We start from the raw sequence: 20626 nt of genomic DNA, 5'->3' as shown, positions 1-20626 counted from the left end.
AGTAGCTTAGGAGAGATTATTGAAGTACTGCCAAAATACATTTCAAAAATAAGTCTTCTCATTCATTATGTTGACTTGGGAAGGATTTGTGAACCCCCTGAAAATGCATGTAATATTTTGTTTATCTTCATATGTGCTTCTTTGAGGGAAGAGATCTTGGCTTTCATTACATTCTCAAAGGAATCTAGTGACCCTCACAAAAGGTTAAGAACTCCTCTGCCAGGTGGTATGAAAATATTGCCTGATTTATTTGTACTGTTGGTTATGAGTATAGATTGTTCATTGCAAAATACTCTATCTCTTTTCCTCCGTTTGAGAACCATTTATTTCTGTTGTCGGGATATTTTACGATTATATGTTTAAATATTAGGCTAAAAGCTAACTGGAAAGGTAACTCTGAGAAATACTGTACATTCTCTATATTATATTTTTAAGTATGATAGCTCAATCACATACTTGTGCTTTCTAATAGCAAAAAAATATATGTTAAAGGTAGGAAGACTTAAAAGTAAGAAATTGATAGAGGATGAAGTAATTTCAGTTAAAAGGAACCTTAGATGTTATTACTTTCCAGAAAAGTTAGATGATTTACTTAGGGTTGTATAGTTGATGACAGACTTGAACCCACATCTTCTTTCTTAATCTGCATCTAGTGCTCATCATATCCGTTGTCTCTCTTTACCATGTATCAATATTTAGCTAGTTGTAAGAAAGGCATTATTAACATATAGTTAATAATAATATAAAGTTAATAATAGTTAACAAATTGGGAAGTCTTTAATTATCCCACTCTCTGACTACAACCTTTCAAGTATTCTCCCAGGACATAAAGTCCTTTGCTTTCTGGTTTTTTTTGTGTGTGTGAGGAAGATCAGCCCTGAGCTAACATCCATGCTAATCCTCCTCTTTTTGCTGAGGTTTAGACCGGCTCTGAGCTAACATCTATTGCCAATCCTCCTTTTTTTTTTTCCCCCCAAAGCCCCAGTAGATAGTTGTGTATCATAGTTGCACATCCTTCTGGTTACTGTATGTGGGACGCGGCCTCAACATGGCCAGAGAAGCGGTGCGTCGGTGCGCGCCCGGGATCCGAACCCGGGCCGCCAGTAGCGAAGCGCGCGCACTTAACCGCTAAGCCACGGGGCTGGCCCAAGACCTCTGCTTTCTTGAGCCCTCTCCTCTCTATTTGCCTTTGCTGTTTTTGCTTTCTGCACAATGCATTTTAGGCTCTTTAATCCATTATTTCATCTCTCCTCATCATGCATTCATCACACATACCTTGCAAGCCCTCAACCCCATCCTAGATCTCTAAATGTATGACTTTTCTGTGTCTGCAGCCACAGTGGACATACTTGCTGAAGAAAAATTACATCTTTGTAGATTGACACCACTAAAAATTCAGTCTCTGAGGCCGGCCCAGCAGCATAGTCGTTAAGTTTGTCTGCTCCGCTTCGGCGGCCCAGGGTTAGCAGTTGGGATGACAGGCGTGGACCTACACACTGCTCATCAAGCCATGCTGTCGTGGTGTCCCACATACAAAATGGAGGAGGACTGGCACAGATGGTAGCTCAGGGACAATCTTCCTCACACACACACACACACACACACAAAAATTCAGTCTCCAATCTAAAAAATGTCCTTTCTGTATCCTTTCTTTGTTCTCATTCTTCATAGCAGCTATTTTAAACCTCTTAATGCTTTCTTCCTTACTCCCCCTACTCAGCAAATGACCTCACTTCCCATTTTCCCAAAATATAAAAACATATTTGCATCTTTTTCTCCTTTCTTTCTAACACAGTGGAAGGGGTGACCCATCTTTTTGTGTAAGACTTCTACATGTGGTTTTCATTCCTTTCTCTTCCTCCTCCCTTAGGTCTTTGTTCCATTGAGTAATTCCCTCTTCTGATTTTTAAAAAAGACTTTTTACTATGGAAAATATCAGACCCATAAACAAAATTAGAGAATAGTGTGATGACCCCTCATGTACCCATTACCCAGCTTCAACAGTTATCAACCCAAGGCTAATCTTGTTTCATATGTCTCTCCCCATCCACTCTTTCCACCCTACGTTTTTTTGTGTGTGTGTGTGAGGAAGATCAGTCCTGAGCTAACATCCGATGCCAATCTTCTTCTTTTTGCTGAGGAAGATTGGCCCTGGGCTAACATCCGGGCCCATCTTCCTCTACTTTATATGGGATGCTGCCACAGCATGGCTTGACAAGTGGTGCCTGGGTGCACACCTGGGATCCGAACCTGCGAACCCCAGGCCGCTGCAGCAGAGCTTGCGCACTTAACTGCTAAGCCACCAGGCCGGCCCTTCCACCCTAAATTTTTTGAAGCAAATCCCAGAGATGATATTTTACTGGTAAGATTTTCATTGTATATTTCTAAAAGACTTTAAAAAATAACCACAGTAGTGTTATCACTCTTGAAAAATTCACAATTATTCTTTAATATCATCAGACATCCAGTCGTTCATATTTCCCCAAATGTTTATTCATTGGTTTATTTTACAAACAATTGTTTATTTTACAATTTTTTTGAATCTAGATCTAAATAACAAATATGGTCTGTAAATTGTCATCAGTTGATTTGTTACTTGTCTCTCAATCTATAGGTTTCGCTTTCCAACTCTTTCTTTCTTTCTTTAGAATTTATTTGAAGAAACTGGGTCGTTTATTTTATAGTGCTTTTCACAGTCTGGATTTTGCTAGTTATATCCCCATGGTGTCTTGAACATATTTCTCTGCCCTCTATACTTGCAAATTGATAATTGGAGCCAGAGACTTGAACAGATTTAGATTTGATTTTGTGGCAAGAATACTTTATAGGTGGTGTAGTGTTCTTCTCTCAAGAGATATGTCATGTCTGGTTGTTTCTTGTTTGTTTGCTTTTGGTTAATTAGGGGATGAAAATGGTGATATTAAAATTCTTTGTTCCTTTATTTCTCATGTGTCTTTTCTTTCTGCGCCATTAACGTTTAAACATCTCACTTCATTGAGAAAAACAACAATCAGGAAAACTGCTTTTCAACATTTCCATCCATTTTTAAGATATTTATTTGTGATATCATCTTTACTTCATCTCCTTGCACTCATCAGCCCATTTAAATATGGTTTCCACCATGTTAAACCATGTCCTTACCATTTTATCGAAACCATTCTCATCAAGGTTATCAGTGAGGTCTGTACTGAATGGAGCAGACCCATTTCAGACCTTATTTTGCTTGATAGTTGGATAACTTTGTATACTGTAGATTGCCTCTTCTTGAAATACTCCCTTGGCCTCTGTGACATACTCTCTCCTGTTTTTACTTTTACCTCTTTAACTGCTTCCTCTCAGCCTTAATTGTAGACTTCTAAGTGTTGGTGTTGCTCTGCCTGGCTCTAGCCTAGGCTCTCTGCTCATCTTGCTCTACACACCCTCCATAGATCATCTGATTCATTGTCATGGCTTCAATTATACCATCTCTAAGCTGATAAGCTGATAAGGGCCAAACCTTTTTTTTTTTTTTTTTGGTAGGTTCTCTTCAGAGCTGATTTGTTTGTACAGTTTCCTGCTAGAAATCTCACAGGCATCTTGGAATCAACGTATCTAAAATGGAGTGGATCATACTTACTGCCTTCCTGTTCCACTTGGTTCTAAGCCAGAAATCTCTGGAAGTTGTCCAGACTCCTTAACTGACCTTTCTCTCTCACCTTCTTGCTGCCTACATCTGTTCACCAACCCTGTAAAATTTGCCTGGTAAATAGCTTAAATCCATCCACTTCTCTTCATTTACTGCTGCTATGCTAGTGAGGATCCTCATCATCTATCACCTTCATTACTGCAAGCCTCCTATCTGATACCTTCCTTTCCAGTCTTTCTGCACTATAAAAGTGAGAGTGATTTTTCTAAAAAACTTATCTAATGGCTCTCCATTGCCCCTAGGATAAATTGTAAAGACCTGAGCTTATTTTGTGTTCTAGCCCCTGCTTACCTCCTCAGCTTCATCCTGAGTCATCTCATCCACTATGTGGTAATACTTGTCACACTTTTCATAGTGTTTTAATTGTCTCTTTCTTGGCTGACTCTTCCAGTAGACTGTAACTTCTTGAGTGTAAAGACCATCTCTTTTCCCTCATTAAACCTGGTGCCTATCACATAGTAAGTGTTTTGTATGTGTTTATTGAATGAATAATTTGTGTAGTACATCATTATACAGTCAATGATTTGTTTATGTCTTGGTTTTATCATTATTCTAGTACTATTGTAATTCTTGCACATTGGTTTGCTTTTTTGGCTAGAGGCAGTCTCTCTATAATTAAATTGGACCTGATAAAATATATAATATAGTGGAGTTTTTTCCTGATTTAAACAGGGATTTTTGCCATGTCCCTTTTTCACTTTGATTTATACAGTTAATTCTCTGTCAGTGGATTACCATCGTCCCAGATAATAGAAACCTGTAGACAGTTCAGATAGTCACCACTGTCAGATAATCCTTACTTACCGTACTGTGACCTTTGTCAGAGTGTGAGTACCTACATGCTTTGGCTTGGTGACAAGTAAGACTTAGACAAGTGAGGCTTAAATAATTAGGAGTTGTTAAATACCAAAGAGGGATGGTTTTCTGGGTTCTCCATTGTGTTTGGTTCTAAATCCGCTGGTATTTATTACTGACATTAGTTATATTTCTCTGGATTTAGACGTAGTGGAATGATGGCTTTCAGCTATCATTTTGAGCTAGCTGGGCTCCAGGTTGGAAGAATTAAAGATGATAAAATAAATCCGTGATTATATTTACTGGAATTGCTCAATGGAAAAGGATCTCCATTGAAGTCTGCAGCTGCCATTGGTAACACCTGAGTGCTCACTTTTTGACTCAGAGCTCGTATTTAAAACCAGAGTGTACTCTCTCATTTTTCCTCCTTGACTGGCTTATTCACCACTGTATCCCCAGTGCCTGGAATAGTGCCTGGCATGGCATGAAAAGGGTACTCAAGAAATGGCCCTTGTTTCCTCTGTCCATGATGTATCTCTTGATAGGTGGTCCCCTGGACCCCTTGGTAGACGTTAATTTCATTTCATTTGGAGGATGATTTCCTATTTCTTTTGAAGTTTCCCTTCCAAGTGAATTTTGTAGGTACCACTAGTCTGCGTTTTAAGCAAGACTATCTCAGATATATTTTTCTAAATACAGTGGAGATTCTATCTAGCTATTTTTGTACAATATGATAAGACAAACTAAACTTAAAATTATTTTGTAAAATAGGAAATTTAAATAATAATTCTTGGGCCGGCCCCATGGCTTAGCGGTTAGGTGCGCACGCTCCACTGCTGGTGGCCAGGGTTCGGATCCCCAGCGCGCACTGACGCACCGCTTCTCCAGCCATGCTGAGGCTGCATCCCACATACAGCAACTAGAAGGTGCAACTATGACATACAACTATCTACTGGGGCTTTGGGGGAAAAAAAAATTAAAGAATAATTCTTTAAGAAAATTCTGATTTTTTTTTTTTTTTTTTTTACTTTTACCTACATTTACTCTTATTGAGCTGGTCACAATACTTTTTAGATATTGTATAGAAGTTGATTTTATAGTATTACAAGTATATGGGCCGGCCCCGTGGCTTAGCAGTTAAGTGCGCGCGCTCCGCTGCTGGCGGCCCGGGTTCATGTCCCCCCACGCGCCTGCTTCTCCGGCCATGCTGAGGCCGCGTCCCACATACAGCAACTAGAAGGATGTGCAGCTATGACATACAACTATCTACTGGGGCTTTGGCGGGGGAAATAAATAAATAAATAAAATTATATAGTATTACAAGTATAAAGAAAGGGCTCTGAAATATTAATATTATCCGAAAACTAGGTTAGAAAATTAGATTACTATGTGATCACATAGAATCTAGGCTAGTCCTTTCAGTTTTTTATGTTTTTTTAAAACACATGCTTCTAAAGGATACAAAATAAATTGAAATAATATTGTTTCTTGATTAAATGTATTTGTTAGGAGGGCATGAGATTGCTAAATGGTTTACATTGTAAGTAATATCAGCTATTCTAAGATTATTGGTCACTAATATTCAATCTTGAAGGGTACTTCAGTTATGGTTGACACCTTTTGGCTTGTGGACAGTTTATGAAAGACAGTTTAACGGTCTTACTTTTTCAGATTATACCTTTTTTTGTAAATTAGAAAATTTTATTTTTTGTCTTTAAACAAGAAAATTATATAGTCTTCTGGAGAAGTTATATGTTAGTATTTAAAATTTAATAAAATTGGTTTCAATGTATCTGGCAGGTGACATGGTTGTGAGTGGGTAAATTTAAAAATAGTGCTGTTTGGGCTCAGTAAACTATTAAAGATAATTTAAAATACGTAAAATACTATATATTTTGGCATTGATTTTCACTAATATTCATATTAGCATCACAGTAAACCTCATCTTTGAAAGTATAAACTGCATATAATAATTTAGAAATAATTTAAATTCTAAGTGAAAGAAATAATCTTTTTTCTCTCTCTTTCTCCTTAGGTGGAATGAACCTTACTTGTTGAATATCTCCTGGTTACTGGTTGGATTCACTTGTAAAAGAATCATTTTCCCCTGCCTGGAAGCCACTTAGTGACATATTTAATTATAAATCCAGGGATCGCAAAGCTTTTTGATTTCCCAGAGGAGGGACATACCACTGTATCACATAAGCTTGATATTACAGCCAAAATGGTGCTGTCCCAGAGACAACGAGATGAACTGTAAGTTTCTCTGTTTTGTGTTTTTAAAAAAACCTTCTCATAAAGGACAAACTAGTAAATTAAAATACAGCTTTGGGAGATGTATTCTAAGATTAAAACTATTGTTATGAGTGTTCAGATATTGGTTTGGGCAGTTTGTTCTGACTTTAAAACTGGGTCTTCGGGCGGGCCCGTGGCGTAGCAGTTAAGTGTGCGCACTCCGCTGCTGGCAGCCCAGGTTCGGATCCCGGGTGCGCACCAACACCGCTTGTGAGGCCGTGCTGTGGTGGCATCCCATATAAAGTAGAGGAAGATGGGCATGGATGTTAGCTCAGGCTCGTCTTCCTCAGCAAAAAGAGGAGGATTGGCGTGGATGTTAGCTCAGGGCTGATCTTCCTCACCAAAAAAAAAAAAAACTGGGTCTTACCTTGACATAGCGTTATTTACCCTTGTGATTTTATCGTATGTAAGTTTAAAGCAGAACAAACAAGTAAGTTAGTTGGGATAAGTTTTATCCTAAGCTTGTCTTAAGTATATTATAGTCAATAGGAAGATAGGTGCTTCAAAGCTCTTCTAAATTTTTTAGTCTGGAATCCATGTATTAGAAAAATGAAAACTTTTTTCTTGTTGTTACTGCTAATGCCTTTCCTTTGCCTTACCGTATTTTTTATCTTTTGCCATCCAATGGCTGTTATAGGATTTGAACTTCGTGAGGTGGCTAACATATTAGTTAATGCAAATGCATTAATGAGAGAAGCATGAAATGATTTGACCACTGCTATTTTATAGTATCTTATAGCATCCCATGTTTTATAGCATTCTATTTTTGTAGGTGAAGAATGTAGGGGAAAAAAATTAACTTCGTGTTCTAGATTTTTTTTTTGTAATTTCCTGTGGCTTTTTAAAAACTATTTATTTGGAAACAATTTTAAAGATTTTATTTATTTTATTTTTCCCCCCAAAGCCCCAGTGGATAGTTGTGTGTCGTAGCTGCACATCCTTCTAGTTGCTGTATGTGGGACTCGGCCTCAGGATGAACGGAGAAGTGGTGCCTCGATGCGCACCCGGGATCCGAACCCGGGCCACCAGCATCGCAGCACGCGCACTTAACCACCAAGCCACAGGGCCGGCCCCTGGAAACAATTTTAAATTTATAGAAAAGTTGTAAGATTAGTACAAAGAATACTTATATACATTTTATTTAAATTCACCTATTGTTAACATTTTCTACCATTTGCACGCCGTAGCTGTGTGTGCGTGTGTGTGTGTACACGTGTACACAACACGGTATTTTTTTCCTAAACCATTTGAGAGTAAGTTGCATACATCAAGGACCTTTTCCCCAGATACTTTAGTATGCAGTTCCTAAGAATAAGGATATTCTTCTATAAAACGGCAGTACAGTGAGCAATTTCAGTAAATTTAACATTGACACAATACTTTTTTTTTTAATCTGCCTTCCATATTCCAATTTTGTCAGTCGAACCAATAATGTCCTTTATAGCATTTTTTTTTTTTCTCTTTAATATACCATGTAGTTTAAGATTAGGTATTATATTTAGTTGTCATGTCTTTTTAGTCTCATTTAATCTGGAACATTTCTTCAACCTTTCTTTGTCTTTTATGATATTAATATTTTTGAAGAATAGTCCTTTTTTTTTAGTAACAGAGTGTTCCTCATTTTGCATTTGTCCAGTGTTTCCTCATGATTAGATTCAAGTTATGCGTTCTTCGCCAGAATACCATATAAGTAATTTTGTATTGTTCTCAGGATGTCATATCTAGAGACACACAATATCCACCTGCCCCTCAATGATGATGTTCATTTTGATCTCTCAGTCAAGATGCCTGATTTCTCCACTGTATAGTTACTGTTATTTCCTTTTCAACAAATAAGTGGGGAGACACTTTGACCATGCGAACATTCCCTTTTTTTTTTTTTTTTTGAGGAAGATCAGCCCTGAGCTAACATCCGTGCTAATCCTCCTCTTTTTGCTGAGGAAGACCGGCTCTGAGCTAACATCTATTGCCAATCCTCCTCCTCTTTTTTCCCCCAAAGCCCCAGTAGATAGTTGTATATCATAGTTGCACATCCTTCTAGTTGCTGTATGTGGAACGCAGCCTCAGCATGGCTGGAGAAGCGGTGCGTTGGTGCATGCCCGGGATACGAAGCCCGGCCGCCAGTAGCGGAGCGCGCGCACTTAACCGCTAAGCCACGGGGCCGGCCCATGGGAACATTCTTGTTTCCCATTATTTCTCCTCTAGATTCCCCCCCGCCCCCCAAAGCCCCAGTAGATAGTTGTACGTCATAGCCGCACATCCTTCTAGTTGCTGTATGTGGGAAGCGGCCTCAGCATGGCCAGAGAAGTGGTGCGTCGGTGCGCGCCCGGGATCCGAACCCGGGCCGCCAGCAGCGGAGCGCGCGTGCACTTACCCGCTAAGCCACGGGGCCGGCCCTCTCCTCTAGATTTAATATCCATTGATGGTTCTTGCAAAGTGATGATCTTCTAACACCACCATGGGGCCGGCCCTAGAAACTCTTTTTATGAGGCTAGAATAACCCTGATAGCAACACTAGAGAAGAGGAAAATAATAGAGAAAGAATATTACAAGCTAATTTTTTATATGGACTCAGATGCAAAGATACGAAATAATAAATATAACAGTTGAATCCATTAGCATATGAAAAAAGTTATTCCTAGCCAAGTATGATTTATCCCAAGAATGCAAAGATTTTTCAACATTAAGAAACCTATTGGCCCGGCCCCGTGGCTTAGCGGTTAAGTGCGTGCGCTCCGCTGCTGGTGGCCTGGGTTCGGATCCTGGGCGCGTACTGACGCACCGCTTCTCCCGCCATGCTGAGGCCGTGTCCCACATGCAGCAACTAGAAGGATGTGCAGCTATGACATACAACTATCTACTGGGGCTTTGGGGGAAAATAAATAAATAAATAAATAAAATCTTTAAAAAAAAAAAAAAGAAACTTATCAATGTAATTACTATGTTAATAAATAGAGAAACCATATGATCAATTGAGAAGATACGAGATAGTATTTTTAATAATTGTTCCTGATTGTTAAAACTTTTTTAGAAAATAAGGAATAGGATATTTTCTTAACTTGATTAAGGCTGTCTGCCAGAAATTTACAGTAAATGATAGAAATATCAGGTGCATTCCCATTAAAGTCAAGAGCGACTTCAGGGTTTCCATGTTTCTGCTACCACTTAAACGTATTTTTGAGATTCTAGCCAATGCAGTAAGGCAACAGAAAGAATTAAATAGAACTATTGGAAAGGAAGAGACCAAACTTATGTGTAGGTGATAACATCTACATAGAAGATCCAACAGAATCAACAGTTAGAATTACTGGATTTAGTATGGTGGCCAGAAACAAGATGGCATACAAAAATAGATTGTTTTTGTTATTGGATAATGTAGTAGAAAAGATTTCTTTGCCTTGTTTCTGGTGAAAAAAATGAACAATGGGAAGATGTCAGAACTCCCAAATTATTAATAAAATTAAATACAATCCCACTCAAAATCCAAACAATTTTTCATGAACTTGACCAGCTTGATTCTAAAATTCATCTGGAAGAGAAAGATACAGAAAAATAGTTAAGAAAAATTTTTAAAAAATAAATGAGAGGGGAACTAATTGTACCAGTTTCCAAATGTTACTATGAAAGTAGTAAGTAAAGTATTTGTGGAATAAGCAAATAGGTTAGGGGAAAAGATAAAGTTCAGAGACAGGCCCATTTGTCTATGGAAATGTAGCATATGATAAAGGTGACATTTCACATCAATAGGGAAATGATGTACTGCTCAGCAAACAGTGTTAGTACAGCGGGTGTGCTAAAATAGAATAAACTTGAATCCACATGAAGTAAAAGCCCACACATACAAAATAATAATGTAGACGTGGTAGAAGAAAATATAGCTTTTTGGTAGGAAAGGACTTCCTAAAGATAGCAAATGTGGAAACCAAAAGAAAAAGTGGTAAATTTGACTATATCAAAATATAAAATTTCTGTATGAAGAAAGACCTCGAACAAAATTAAAATACAGGTGACCAGCTGGGGAAAATATTTGCAACATGTAACAAAGGAATGGCATCTAGAATGTATAAAGAAGTCCTCAAAATTGATGAAAATTATCACAAACAACCAGTAGAAAAATGAGAAAAAGGTAATACTAAGGCCATTCACAAACAAAACAAAAAGTTGGCCAGTAAACATTTGCAATAATGTTTAACATCTGTAAACAAAGCAAGATGCAGTTTGTTCTCCAAGTGATTGTCCGGAATGAAAAAATACTGATGATAGTCTTTGCTAGCAAGGGTGTGGGTAACAAGGGTGTGGGGAAATTAGTTCTTTCAGATGCTGGTGGTGGCAGTTATAATTTCTTTTTTTTTTTTTTTTTAATTTTTATTTATTTTTTCCCCCAAAGCCCCAGTAGATAGTTATATGTCATAGCTGCACATCCTTCTAGTTGCTGTATGTGGGACGCGGCCTCAGCATGGCCAAGAAGCGGTGCGTTGGTGCGTGCCCGGGATCCGAACGGGCCACCAGCAGCGGAGCGCCAGCACTTAACCGCTAAGCCACAGGGCCGGCCCTCTTTACCCTTTCTTAAATTGTCCGTCCCTCCATGTCTCCGAACCCCTAGCAATCACTGATCTTTTTACTGTCTGAGTAGCTTTGCCATTTCCAGAAAGTTGGAATCATATGGTATATAGCCTTTTCAGAATGACTTCATTCACTTAGCAATATGTATTTAGGGTTCCTCCCTGTCTTTTCATGACTATAATATATTTTTAAGCTGTGTTTTACTTTAAAAAAACTAACTTCTGCGGTTAGTTGAGATGTTCAAGTTTCTCTTGTGCATATGTTTGAATGTTGTATATACTTAGCATTGATTAGAAAGTGGTTCTGTCCTGGCCTTTAAAACAAAGTAAAGATCTGCACTACCCTACACATTTAAAATTTTACATAAGAACACATGACAGCAGCACATGTTCATGGAGTTGAGTTATATGCCAGACAAGGCTCTGGTACATATGCACATTGTCATCATGTGAATAGTTGTAAAGGCAAGAGGAGGCACAATACCTTGCATTGTGGCAGTATCCTATTACAAACAGTTGTAGAGCTTGAAGTTTTGGACACTTCTTGTCTGGCTTTAGGATCTATAATAAAGAAGGAGAGCAGTGTTTAGATCTTGCCTAGTGATTCAGCTTTCAAACAGGTTATTTCCCACTCCTTTTTAAATCTGGCTCAGTTTAATTGAAGAATATTTGAGACTGCGAGTTGAGCTGTTGAAATCTGGTTACTGTTTGCACTACTTACCTGTGTGAATTACAGTTTTCTTAATACTGGGCAACAATAGCAAAGTACATGAATGAATTAGATGCTGGGACTGAAATGAGATTGTAACTGTAATTCATATCTCAGTTTCAAATTTTTGTATTTATAAAAAACAGCTACGTAATTTCATTGACTATAAAATTAAATATATATTTAAACGTAAACTTCTTAATATATTGCTTTTATCCAGCTTATTTTTTGAAGTTCTGCTGCTTTTTAAACTTTAACATGTTGATAATCATGGAACCTATAAACATATTGCTTATATTATCACTTCCCATACAATGATTATTAATGTTTCTAATTATTGCCTTGAGGTAAAAGATTATAAAAGGTCTTCTGAGTCTTCAGTGGAAGAATAAAGTATTCTCAGTTTGTGTTATGTTTAATCTCTCTATTCTTTGAAAAATTTGTAATTGAAATATTTCATTCAGTAGAATGCATCATATTCTGATTATTCCAGATAACAAATAATGACATCCTATACTGTAGGAATACTGATATTTTCTCCTGCTGTTAGTGTTAATTTGTCAAAACAAAAACACACACTTCATTTGTCAATTTGAACCAAAATTATGAAATTGCTGATTGTTTCAAAAAATATATTTCAAAATTTGTTGACAAGAATGAAATGTAGGCATCTCTAAAGGTACTCAAGATATGGTCATCAACGTTAAAATTGTTGACTTTCTGTAGAAGTCATACAAAGCCCTTTTATTGTGCCATATCACATTTCATTTCACTGAAAGATTTGAATCGTGTTCTAGAGGATTGTAGTAGAGAGAAGAAAAAACATATTGTAGAAGAGAGGAAGGCAGTGCCACAAATACCAGTAAGGAATTTGAGAAAGTTATATGCTGAGTAGCTCCTATTTTTTGTGTGAGGTTGGAGGTCAAACAATTAGGTATTTGAGAGTGAGGAAAGGGGGCCAGGGACAAGTAAATGATTCATCAGGCAGCACTGGAGTGACAACCATATATTATGACTTGACCCTACCAATTCTAAAAATATAAATCCATTATTAGCAGTATTGTAGATTATTGACTATCCTGTTGTTCAATGTGGCGTAAAAACTCTGCTCTATCAACAAATGGAACCTGTATTTAGCCTGGTAATTCTGGGGATGCTTATTATTAATATGACCTAATTTTAAGGGATCGTCACTTTTATTCTTTAGGGCTTCACTTACTGTACGGTGATATTCCTTTATTTAGTTGCTATCCCATCCAGTCTGCCTGTATACTTCTCATAAATACGTCTTTTTAAAATACCACTTTTATTAAACTTTTTCTTGCTTGCATGTCCTTCATAATCTCTTTCATCCTGTCAGCCGTTTCTCTCATTATCATAATCCCTTTTCCAGTATTTATATCTATTATTTAGATGGATTGCTTTTGGAACAATTTTATTTTATTTTATTTTATTTTATTTTTTTTTTAATTTTATTTTTTTTTCCCCCAAAGCCCCAGTAGATAGCTGTATGTCATAGTTGCACATTCTTCTAGTTGCTGTATGTGGGACGCGGCCTCAGCATGGCCGGAGAAGCGGTGTGTCCTGCGCACCCGGGATCCGAACCCAGGCCGCCAGCAGCGGAGCGCGTGCACTTAAGCGCTAAGCCACGGGGCCGGCCCTGGAACAATTTTAAATAATAGTGATTATAGGCATCCTTGTCTTGTTCTTGACTTTAATGCAAATATTTTTAGTGTTTTACCATTAATTATTACATTTATTGGTTGAAAGTTTGAGAAATTTCTTTTTAAAATATTAACAGATATCTTTTTTTAATGTTAATGAAGACCTTTTCATTGTTAAGGAATGTTTTATTTATTTATTTATTTATTTTATTTATTTTTGTGAGGAAGATCAGCCCTGAGCTAACATCCATGCCAATCTTCCTTTTTTTTTTCTGCTGAGGAAGACCGGCCCAGAGCTAACATCTATTGCCAATCCTCCCCCTTTTTTTCCTTTTTTCTCCCCAAAGCCCCAGTAGATAGTTGTGTGTGGTAGTTGCACATCCTGCTAGTTGCTGTATGTGGGACACCGCCTCAGCGTGGCCAGACAAGCAGTGAGTTGGTGTGTGCCCAGGATCTGAACCCCAGGCTGCCAGTAGCAGAGGGTGTGCGCTTAACCGCTAAGCCACGGGGGCTGGCCCCTAAGGAATGTTTTAAAGTCAAGAATGTTGAAGAATTTGATCAGATATACATTGAGATCTCCATCATGTACCATTCTTATTCCCAGTCTCTTTCTCGCCCTCAGTCCCCTGCCTCTAATGCCTACTTTTTCTTTTTGCTTTAAGGTCCAACTCACATTTTGCATTTATAAAAAGATTTTTTCCATTCATTCTCATTTCTCTCTTATTTGAATTGGGTTTCACACACTTTGGTAACTTTGGTTTTGCTCCTCAGATAGATTTACAAGTTCCTGGAATGTAAGGGACCATAACCTAATCTTTTATATTCCCAAGTATGAAGCTGGGGATATACCAGATACTCATCCCTTCCCCCACCCCCGCTTTTTTCTCACCTTCCTTGTTTTATAGTGAAAATTTGCTTTATGTTTAAAAAATGTAAATGTTTCAAACTTCTCAATATGTGACAGTTATATTGGCTGTCCTTCTTATTGTCCAACTTGACTTTTCCTTATGGGTTTCTTCAGTATGCAAAATAATTTTTTTACAGGAATGTATTCTTTTTGTTTATTTTTTATTTTATTGCGGTCACATTGGTTTATAACATTGTATAAATTTCCAGTTGTACATCATTATATCTGTTTCTGCATAGATTACATCATGTTCACCACCCAAATACTAATTACAGGAATATATTCTGAATGAATCTCACAGTTAAATAAAATAAATGTCTTACAATTTCTGTGGACTTATATTAAAATTAGAGGAAAAGGGAGAAAATGTTTTAAAAGTTGCAAGTTGTACTGAGAAACTGAGGCAGAATCTCTCTCTCTCTCTCTGGAGACATCGCTGACCTCAGACTTATACTAGGCCATGCAACTTCTTTTTTAAAAGTCAGTAGTAAATGTGTGTATCATTAACTTGAAACAATAGAATTGGGAGTTTAGCTTGGTTAGTGTAAAATCATATTATAATTATAATCTTCATTTACCTTAGTTTTCAGTAAAGTTATTTTTCTTAATAGGTTTAAAGGGTAAAGAAGAAAATATAAATAAGAAGGGGGAGGATCAAAACTGAACTGTTCAGTGGTGCCCTCTGCCTTGTGGTTCTATTATTCAAATAATTTCATCTGAGTATGAGAATGAACAGCAGTAATGCATATTTTTGTGTTCATTATTTTGGTTTTGCTTTTTAAAAAAAATCCAATGTGGTATACTTATTTGTAGATATAGTTTTGTTGCTGCTGTCGTGTGGAGAGTGAGGAGTCGATGTTACCTCCCACCCAGATCTCTGCTGAAGAGAAATAGTAACTGGCGGGCTAGTATACCAGGCACATACTCTTTTATTTAATGGTGAAAATTAAGATCCACTCGCCCAAATTTCTTTCTCCTTTACTTCGTCACTGCCATGGATATGGTCTCATTGTAACCTCTTCCTGGGCTTGTACTTGTCCCAAGACTGGTAGTAGTTGAATCCTAGACTACTACCCTTTTGAAGTAGGTATTTTCAAGTGTGATGGTGAAGGATGATCATTGTAACCCTTTGTCAGGGCATGTGTGGTTGGAGAGGTGTAAGACTTATGGCCAGGAACTCTTTACATTTGTGCTGCCCTTTGCCCAAAGACTCTGGGCAATTGTAGCATATTTAAGAAGTCTTGTTACCTGTCTGAGACTTGGTTGATATCCTGTGGTGGCAGCAGCATGTGGAATTACCCTCTATAGTGTCTCTGCACTTGAAATGAACTTGGTTCACGTCTTCCCTCGGGACTATGTAGTTCATCTTGGTGTTTGTCTAAGATGGTGCTGCCTGAGGTGTGGTGTAAGGGATGTCTTCTGGAGTAGGGCACTAAAGATGACAATGTGCTCTTGGTGATATGAACTTGCATACTTGATCCTGCCTGGTTTCCTCTGTTATCTTAATGGTGTGCCCTCGTAACCCTAAGGATATCCTAGAATCATTGGGCCACTGCAGCCTTTTTGAACAATGCACATTAACTCCATTGCTTTCCTAATTCCTGAATATGTGAGATCAGCCTTTTCAGTGTATCTCTTTTAATGGACCTGGTAAGAAAACATCTCACTTTGTCAGCTTTTGACTTAACCATGTTTTTCCTCATATAAACAGTGAAATTAAAATAAAATACTTATAGAATTCCCAGAACATTTTTACGCAACATTGAGTGCTAGAGTGCACAGTTTGAAAAATACTGTTGCCGTCATTTTGGCTTCAGAAGACCCAAGTTTGATTCCCAGCTCCCCCACTTGCTAGCCAAAAAGTCACTTGAGCTCGATGAGCCTCAGTTTCTTTACCTGTGAAAAATAGCTTCCACCTCAGTCTCTAATGCATGCTCTGTAATTCTCTCTGCTCTGATTTAAATTTGTAAGAGATGCTGGGAACCCTGAAGTATTCTGCTTTTATTGTTGGTGCTATCCAATCTTTTTAGTTGTTATTGTTTAACTAGCAGTTCACAGCATTCAGAGTAACTTTAAAAAAATCTTATTTCCCTTTATAAGAGTGTGAGTGTATGTATGGCTTGATAGTACTGGAGTGTTATGATTGATATTACAGCTACAAAAATTATCCTAGGGGATAAAAGAACAATGATGAAAGTGTAGGAGGTCGGCGAAAATGCTAAAAATCTAATCCTGGCTTTTTAATAAACTTGGAATAGTTTAGAAAACAAACACAATCTCATTTATTATTGTAATAGTTTTAAAGGACAGCAATAGAATATTTCCAGTGTGGTGCTATTCCATATATAAGCCTAAGCCCTATCTAGCCAGTGGTTTATTCATGGATAAAAGTCCTTAATCAGATAAACAAACACATAGATAAGGAGAACAAATTGGTGGTTACCAGAGGGGAATAGGGTGAGGGAAGGGCGAAAGGGGTAAAGGGGCACATATATATGGTGACGGATAAAAACTACACTATTGGTGGTGAACACGATGCAGTCTATACAGAAGCTGAAATATAATAATGTATACTTCAGATTTACACAATGTTACAAGCCAGTATGACCTCAATGAAGCAATTTAAAAAAATAGTCCTTCATCTCAGTTCTTTCTTTTGGTTTTAACCACCTTTTCTAATTCTATATAAGGTTACTGGTGTTGGTCTACTCAGAATGACCTGTTACACTTCTGCATGAATTTTTCTTTGATTCTAGTGATTGGTTGCTTTTCTTCATCTTTTGAGGCTTAATAGATTACTTTAAATCATGTGTATGACATTTCTTTGAGAGATTATTATAAACTTGTGCCTTGATGTCCACTTGTTTCAAAAGAGATAAGTTTTCCATCCTTGATAAAACTGATGAAAATCAACTCTAGGTCAACAACTGAAATTAGTAGCAAACCCTAGAAGCACCCTTTAGGCTGTTAGAACTAAGAGATTCTTCAGTCTTACTCTTACTTTAAGTGACAGTAGTATACCTTGCCTGAGTTAGAGGTTTCTCATTCACTGGATCACATAGTTGGCTTAGATACTGAGTAGTGAGGCGATGGGGATGATGGTACCAGAATTACCTGGCCATGAGAACCCCACTTCTATTTCTTGACTCTGTCAACATCGTTTACCTGATGTGGCTAGAAGTGTGACTGACTAAATTATATCTGATAGGGAAATAGAATTGACTAGACTCTTCTGGGACTGGGTTGTAGACTTTGTACATCATCAGTATGTTATACAGCTATCCCTAATGGTATCAGACTCACTTAAATTTCAGTTCTAATTTATTCGCGGTATTTTTATACATATATCTTGCTCTTTGGTGGTTCGGTATTATGATATTAATGCCATGTGATCTCTTTCTTTTTCAAAACTCTCACGTGTCATAGTGTTATTAACTAAATATTTTACCTTCATTAGATAGAAAGACAACCTATCCCTGATATTCTCAAAACTCACTGCTCCTCCCCAACTCCAATATTTTGCAGTGCTCATTTGAAACCTTGTTGTGGAATGGAATACTGAGGCTGCTTTTAAGTTCCCAAACTGCACTTGCTAAAGTCAATAGGGACCTCTTTGTAGTCAGATTGCTTGGACACTTTTTAGACTTACTTTATTTGACCTCCCTCAGGTCTTTGTCACTGTTATCCATTTCTATTTCTTTGAAGCTCTCTTCTCCATTGCTTTGCTGACATCTGTTATTTTCTTTTTTTTTTTAAAGATTTTATTTATTTATTTTTCCCCCCAAAGCCCCAGTAGATAGTTGTATGTCATAGCTGCACATCCTTCCAGTTGAGGCATGTGGGACATGGCCTCAGCATGGCCGGAGAAGCGGTACGTCGGTGCGCGCCCGGGATCCGAACCCCGGGCCGCCAGCAGCGGAGCACGTGCACTTAACTGCTAAGCCACGGGGCCGGCCCTCTGTTATTTTCTTACTAGGTTCCTTCATTCTCTGATAGCTTTTTAAATGTTGCTATCTGTTAAGGTTCCCTCATTTACATTCTAGTCTCCTTTTTACTTCCCATTATATCCCTTCTTCCTAAGTGTCTTTCAACACTTAACGTGATTTGAATCACTGTTATCTTTTTGCTAATTTTCCCAAATCTTTTTCTCACGTCAGATCTGTCTCTAGCTTCTGACCTGTATCTCTAGCATCTGACCTGTATATCCAGTTACCTCCTATGTCATATATCTTTATTTAAATATCTTATAGCTACTTGAAGTGAAAAAGTTTAAAACTGAACGTATAATATTCCTACCTCTTTTTCTTTGTTCTCCTCTTTGCCTTGTTTCCTGTCCAAGTAAATGTTACTGCCATCCACTAGAAACTTGTGAATCAACTATTTTCTCCCATCTCCCACATCTAGTCAGTTACCAAAACAAAAGCCTAGTGGTTAAAAATGTGAGTCAGACTTGGCTTCAAGGATTTGTGTGTAGGGCTTTTTTAAGAGCAGTATAAATCCATTTTTAAAACATTTTTGGAGAAATACAATATATGGAAATATATAAAAATGGAACAACTCTAGTTAAAGGAGGGGGGTGCAAAGCTCCACTTGCTGAGCCAATTTCTTCCCCACCCACTCAGTAAATGTTGATTGGAATTATTATCTTAAATTATTTCACTCCTTGGTAGTTTTGTGACCTTAGATAAATCAGCCTGCCAATATATGATGTAGGAGTAATACACCTTTCTACGTATTTAATAGGATAGTTTTAAGATCAGAAGAGACAGTGAAAGTTGTTTTTTAAATTGGATTTAACATTTTATAAAAAGTGTAAATGTAATGTACAGCTATTTTGAGGTGCTGCTTTATGCACATTTGGAATTACCTACATCTTTCTAATTATTTGCATTTGCTACACAGCATCTTTTTAAAATACAGGTGTTAGGTTAAGCCACATAGAATTTGGAAATATTGCAGAAGTTTAAAAAATTTAACGTCTAGACCATTTTCATAAAGTTATATAAGCAAAATTAAAGGGTGTCAACTTTTTTTTTTAAGTAGGTAAATGCTAATCACGTGTTTGACAAGTAAAGATGGTAAAGGGCTGACATTCATAGCTACTGGTAGGAGTGTACATTGATACAACTATGAGGAGCAGTTTGACAATAGCTATCAAAATGTACTAAAAATGTATATATCTTTTTTCTTAGTCTGTTCAGGCTGCTATAACAAAATACCATAAAGTGGTTGGCTTATAAACAACAGGTTTATTTCTTACAGTTCTAGAGGCTGAAAAGTCCAAGATAAAGGCACTGGCAGATTCAGTGTCTCATGAGGTCTTGCTTCTTGGTACATCTTTTATAAGAGTGTTAATCCCGTTTGTGAGAACTCTGCTCTCATGACCTAATCACTTTTGAAAGGCCCCACCTCCAAATACCATCACATTGGGGAATTAGGTTTCAACGTAAGAATTTTGGGGGACACAAACAGTCTATAGCATCTTATGACTCCAATGTAAAGATGTGAAAAAGGTTTTATCCACGTGGATGTTTATTCGCAACATTGTTTTAAATGATGAAAAATTGGAAACAACAACCTGAAAATCTAGCAGTAGATCATTGCTTAAATAAAGTTTGGTACATCTATATAATGAAATATTGTTAGAATATTAATAACTATGATGTCATAAATGAATACTGACAAGAAAAGATTTTCACACGTTGAATGAAACTAGCAGATTGTTACTTGACTAAAAGCCATACGTATGTGTACATGGTGATGTGAACGTATGGGCGAAGAACATGGTATGAGAAGACTATGCTGAAAGGTTAGCAGTGGTAATCTCCAAGTGTTGGGATTTTTTTTTTTTTAAATAAGGAAAAAGAAATAGTCATTTTGCATTTTTCTCCTTTTAATATTCTTACCTGGAGGGCCGGCTCCGTGGCTTGGCGGTTGGGTGCGCGCGCTCTGATGCTGGCGGCCCGGGTTCGGATCCCGGGCGCGCCCCGGGGCACCGCTTCTCCGTCC

General features: G+C 37.5%; 1 protein-coding gene across 2 annotated transcripts in view; it reads left to right on the top strand.

Annotated features, from left to right (window-relative positions):
- Window positions 1-20626, top strand: part of PAFAH1B1 (platelet activating factor acetylhydrolase 1b regulatory subunit 1) — a 71044-nt gene that overhangs the window by 28621 nt on the left and 21797 nt on the right. For both annotated transcript variants that reach the window (XM_004433290.3, XM_087440636.1), the window contains one exon: window positions 6516-6736. In XM_004433290.3, coding sequence (XP_004433347.1) covers window positions 6705-6736 — 32 coding nt within the window. In that variant the 5' untranslated portion in view covers window positions 6516-6704. The remainder of the gene's footprint in view (window positions 1-6515; window positions 6737-20626) is intronic.

This window comes from Ceratotherium simum, chromosome 16, assembly GCF_057802395.1.
Source record: "Ceratotherium simum simum isolate JZ-2026a chromosome 16, ASM5780239v1, whole genome shotgun sequence".
Classification (NCBI taxonomy): Eukaryota; Metazoa; Chordata; class Mammalia; order Perissodactyla; family Rhinocerotidae; genus Ceratotherium; species Ceratotherium simum.
The sequence above is the reverse complement of the archived record's forward strand: the minus strand, read 5'-3'. Positions and strand labels throughout refer to the sequence as shown.